At 44.7% G+C, this 5,279-nt stretch overlaps 1 protein-coding gene across 4 annotated transcripts in view; it reads left to right on the forward strand.

Annotated features, from left to right (window-relative positions):
- Greb1l (GREB1 like retinoic acid receptor coactivator) overlaps positions 1–5,279 on the forward strand; it is a 265,485-nt gene that overhangs the window by 220,958 nt on the left and 39,248 nt on the right. For all 4 annotated transcript variants that reach the window (XM_031364954.1, XM_031364953.1, XM_031364956.1 and 1 more), the window contains 2 exons: positions 2,072–2,252; positions 3,205–3,397. In XM_031364954.1, coding sequence (XP_031220814.1) covers positions 2,072–2,252; positions 3,205–3,397 — 374 coding nt within the window. The remainder of the gene's footprint in view (positions 1–2,071; positions 2,253–3,204; positions 3,398–5,279) is intronic.

A 5,279-nucleotide genomic window follows, 5' to 3' on the forward strand; every position in this document is an offset into this window, starting at 1 on the left:
CAGTTATAGACCCGTACACCCGCAGTCATAGACCCGTACACCCCCAGTTATAGACCCGTACACCCCCAGTAATAGACCCGTACACCCCCAGTTATAGAACCGTTCTTTTAGTTTGGTTTAGTTCAGAGCTTTCCTGTGTGCATTTGTGGATTTTGTAGAGACGTGGTTGTTGTGGTTGTCATTGTTGTCGTTTTCACCTACTTCTTTCTTACTGTTTTAAGATTTTTTTTTTTGGTGTGATCCCATTCTATGTGGATGTAACGTGTATTTCCCCTTTGATTCTCGGGGTGAACATGTGTTACTTTCTTATCGGAGATGCTGTTGCTGCCACTGCCTGCTTGCTAGGGACTCTTCAGATGGCCTGAGCCTTTCCCACTTTGCAAACAAGAATAAGCTCCTGGCGTCCCTGTTCTGCTGGCTTCCTGTACCCCCACGGTACCTGTTTCCATTATGACAGTGCCTCCCCCGTGCCACTGGGGCCTTTGTCACTCTCTCTCTCTGTAAGTTCAGACCTGGCATAGTCCTGAAGACTGCCTGATATAAAGTCAATGACCAGTACATAGTTACTGAGTGCTGAGTGAGTACCGTGGGTCATCCACCTCAAAAGACTTCACAGTGCCCACCTGTTGCTTAGTGTCCTTTGGAAACAGTAACAAGAAAATCTGACTACTTTCAGGTAAAACTGAAAATAGTCTCCAAGACAAGGCTCCTCAGGAGGTAGAGGAGTGGCTCAGTGGTTAGGAACACTGGCCGCTCTAGCTAAAGACTCCGGGATTCGATTCCCACCATCCACCTGGTGGCTCAAGTTCCAAGAGAACCAGCACCTTCTCCTTGTGTCCACAGACACAGCACTCACATGCACACAGCCACATACAGGTACATATAGACACAAATAAAAATCACATTAAAAAAAATATAGGACTCATGTCCTTAATCCCAGCACTCAGCAAGCAAAGGCAGACAGACTTCTGTGGTTTCAGGCCAGCTGGGGAAAAATCTTGAACTAAGATTAGTTTTATGTTTTCTTTTTCTGGTACAATAAACTTTCATAAAATAAAACATTTTCCACTTTTGCGTCCTGTTTCACTTACGGCTGCTATTATACTTTGTCGATGCTAACTGCACGTAGTTGTTAACTGGTTGGTGTCATTTTGTTAAAAGGGTAAAATTCATCAGTCCAACTCATAAAAACCTCTTCATTTCTAAGGAGGGTGGGCTGTGAACAGCAGCTTCGCACACCTGCATGTCTGCACATCAGACTTAGCTATAGACAGAGCTACTGAACCATACTAAAGCCACACAATTTCTAATTTCCTGAGAATATGGTACTCATGGGTAATTGTGTTTGTTTTGTACACACTCTGTGTGTATGTGTATCCCTGTATAAAATGCTTTCAGTAGGGGCTGACAATGTGATTCAGTGGAACCTGAAAAGCCCGGCACCCGTAAAGCCCTAATATGTGTTTTCCTTTTCTAGGCTAAATTTGGAAAAATAAGGTTTTTATGTTATATTAATTTATTCACTATCTGCAAACCAAAGCTTGGTTTTTTTCTTATCAGCCTAAGGTACACATTAGCACTTTACCTACAAAAGGGAGTTAAATAAAATGGGTCTTAAGCATTCAACAGCTTTTACTCCAAGAAGCAGAGCATCCCTAGGCCTGTCTTGTAAGCTGGGTGTGGTGGTGTAGGCCTCTAAGCCTTCACTGTCTAATCCCGGGCGGCAGTGTGGGCTCCTGAAACCCTATCTCAAACCACAAAAGCAGCAGAAATGTCTTTCTTGTTCTTTACATCAGGCCATGAGACATGGAATGGGGTGTTCCAAAGAAAGGGAAGTCTGCCATTCCCTCCTCTAAACTCAGCAGACTATGAGAAAGAATAAAAGGTTTTCTCTTTAAACCTCTGTGTGGTTAGCGCCCAGTATTGGTCAACACTGAGCTTCATGTATGTGTGTGTGCGCAAGCGTGTGTGTGTGTGTGTGTGTGTGTGTGTGTGTGTATGTGTGTGTGTGTGTATGTGTGTGTGTGTGTGTGTGACACAACAATGTATAAAAACTTTTTTCTCTTGGCAGGTGTCCTTGTGGACCTGGGCCTGGAGGAAAGTGGGCTGGCTCACCAGAGAGCAGAGAGATACGTTGTTCGCCTGGACAATGAGATCCAAAGCAAGTTTGAAGTTTTCATGAGGAGGGTGAAGCAGAACCCATACACACTGTTTGTGCTGGTTCATGACAACTCCCATGTGGAGCTAACGAGGTGATTGCTTCAGTGGGAGCAGATCCAGTATTTCTTCCTTAGCAGTCACTTACCTAAGGAAACCCTTTAGTCGTGGGTGAAGGCGCTGAAACCCTCGCAGTCCGTGCCTTCCCATTGGTAACTTATTCCCAGTAATTCCTTGCCCCTGAAACTCTGCTGTCCAGTTATGTTTCATTTTTTGTCGTTACTGATTTATTTTATGCGTGTACATTCATGTAGCACTTGTGCATACATAGATGTCGGAGGACACCTGTGGGAATCAGTTCTCTCTTCCACCATGTGAGCTCCTGAGACTGAACAAATGTGTGCACGTGCATGTGTGCCCACACACACACACACACACACACACACACACACACACACACGAAAATGAAAATATAATAGAATAAAATATGCATGATAACCTGGCATACCCAATCTGAACTTTAGCAGTGAAAACTTTAGCAGTGTGACGTTCTGGGCTCCCAGGCCTCCTCTCGACCCTCTTCCTATCCCTCCTCCCAGGCTGACGTGGACACAGGTCTTTGCAAGGCTGGAAGCTTTCACAGTAAAACGATCAAACTGCACGACTGAGTTCACACTCAGAATAGCTTAGGAACAAACTGGAAAGCCAGGAAGGGAAGAACCCACAGCACCTGTCTGGAAGGGCAATATAAAAATAAGAATATAAATGAGAACATCAATTTTTTTGTCTTTCAAATTGTATGCTTTATGAGACAAAAATCTCATTATATAGCCCAAGGTGGCCTTGAACTCTCTATCTTGGCTGCCTCAGCTTCTCATGTGCTTCCAGTTTACAGGTGTGTACCACCACACGGAACTCCAAATCGCATTCTGATTGGATCTGCCCCTCTCAAGTAGAATCAGTCCGGTGTCACCCCTATGCAGCGCTGCTTCTGTGTGCGGTCAGCTGGGTGAGGAAACCCTGACATGACTTTTACTGTTTCTACAGTGTGATTTCGGGCTCTCTGTCCCATGGTGAGCCAACCCATGGATTGGCTGATCGAGTTATTAATTGCAGAGAAGTTCTAGACGCTTTCAACCTGCTGGTGCTCCAGGTGAGCTCCTTCCCATACACACTGCAGACCCAGCAGTCTCGCATCAGCTCCAGCAACGAGGTCCACTGGATACAACTGGATACAACGGTGAGTCTCCCTGCAGCCATCTGCAGCTCCCAGGGAGGCAGAACCTGGAACTAAACATGGCCATGGCTTGGTAAAGCACAGCACAGACATGCCAAGGCATCTAATCAACATAATGCTTCATTTTTCATCTGATCACAGTTTTTTGAAATGGGATCTTGCTATTTTGCCCTTTCTGGCCCTTCCAGCCTGGCCTCATTCTACTGAGTGCTGGGATTACAGACACCTTCATGTGCTAATTGAAATTATTATGACACTGGCACCCAGTGAGTGGTGAACTACAGAAAGTTCATGGGGCAGCTACTATTTAGGAATGTAAGCATGGTGTAGATAAGGAACTAACCATACTCTATAGATTTTAGTATCCAGATGTAATGCTGCATCCCTCTATCCCAGGGAGACTGCGAGTTCAGGGTCAGCCTGGGTTATATACAGAGTATTGCCCTATTTCCAAACAAATGCACAAGTGATATTACACCAGAGCGTCACTGATACCCTGAATTACCTGTGTGACTTTAAATAATTAATCTCAAAGTGCTAGTGAAATTTCAATGTCTATAGGTGCTAACCCATCCATTGATCCATTGGTGAGCAAGTGTGAGGCTCCCAATTCAATCCTTATACTGAAGAAGAAAAAATAAGATTAACTTTACCTGAGGCCTGAATGTCTTGTTTTCTTGGGTAGACATAGAGTATGATCTGTGTCCCTTCCAACAACCAGACTTTTCATTTTGGTGGGTTCTTTATCTTCTGGTTGAAACCAGAGTGAAACCATCAGCAGGACTGTCTACTGGGAGCAGTCTTCTCAACACTGTGTATATCAGATGGTTCTTTATGGTTTGGGTTCTAAATGGCTTTTTTTTTTTTTTAAGATTTATTTATTTTATGTACGTGTACACTGTAGCTGTCTTCAGACACACCAGAAGAGGGCATCGGATTCCATTACCGATGGTTGTGAGCCACCATGTGGTTGCTAGGAATTGAACTCAAGACCTCTGGAAGAGCAGTCACTGCTCTTAACCGCCAAGCCATCTGTCGAGCCCCATGGTTTTGGTTCTAGTTCCTAATAGCTAACAATATTTTCTACAGCCTATAAGCTGAATGGTAAATATATTATCAAAGAAATAAGTTTCATAAAAACGATCAACCTTAGCCAGTGTATTGTGGATCTCTTGTGTAGAGATATTAAAAGCTTTGGGTACTTAAAAATAAGTGTGTTTAGGTCAGAAAGTGCAGGCATGTCTTAGACGTGAATGACTACGTATGAGCCCTGTGCATTTCACACTGCTGTACAACTGGGACCTTGAGCCTTCGGCAAGAGCCCTCTCTGAAAACTCTCATACTGTGACCACAGCACACCGAGACTACTCCAAGTTAGGTTTAGCTAGTTGGCTTTCCTGTGGTTTTGGTGGCAACTATATCCAGTCACTGACTTGTTGAGTCCCGCCACCACCCTCCCCCTGCCAAGCACAGGCTGAGCCCGTGGCCTCGTTGTACACAAAGTGGGATTGCCAGTTGAACAGATACCGGGAAAAGCATCCTGAATCTAGTGATGCCATGGGTCCTGGGGATCCTGCAGTCCCACTGGAGGGTAGCTATGCTGAGGGCTGGAAGTCAGCAAGCCCAAGAGTCCTGACTCCTGACATCATTGCCGCTCACAGAAAGCAACACAAAGTCAGTGCAGCCGTCTACTGAGGAATGAGCCGAGTGCACGTAGACAGTGGGATATGGTTCCACTCAAGCATGAATGCAAATCTTCCATTTGTATTGGATGAGGCAAGAGAGCATTGTATAGAATGAAATCATCAGGCACAGAAAATCAAACACTGAGTAAGTATGTAAGTGTTCTCACTTACATCAGGGAACCTGGTCTACAGAGTGAGTT

This window comes from Mastomys coucha, unplaced genomic scaffold (assembly GCF_008632895.1).
Source record: "Mastomys coucha isolate ucsf_1 unplaced genomic scaffold, UCSF_Mcou_1 pScaffold13, whole genome shotgun sequence".
Lineage (NCBI taxonomy): Eukaryota > Metazoa > Chordata > Mammalia > Rodentia > Muridae > Mastomys > Mastomys coucha.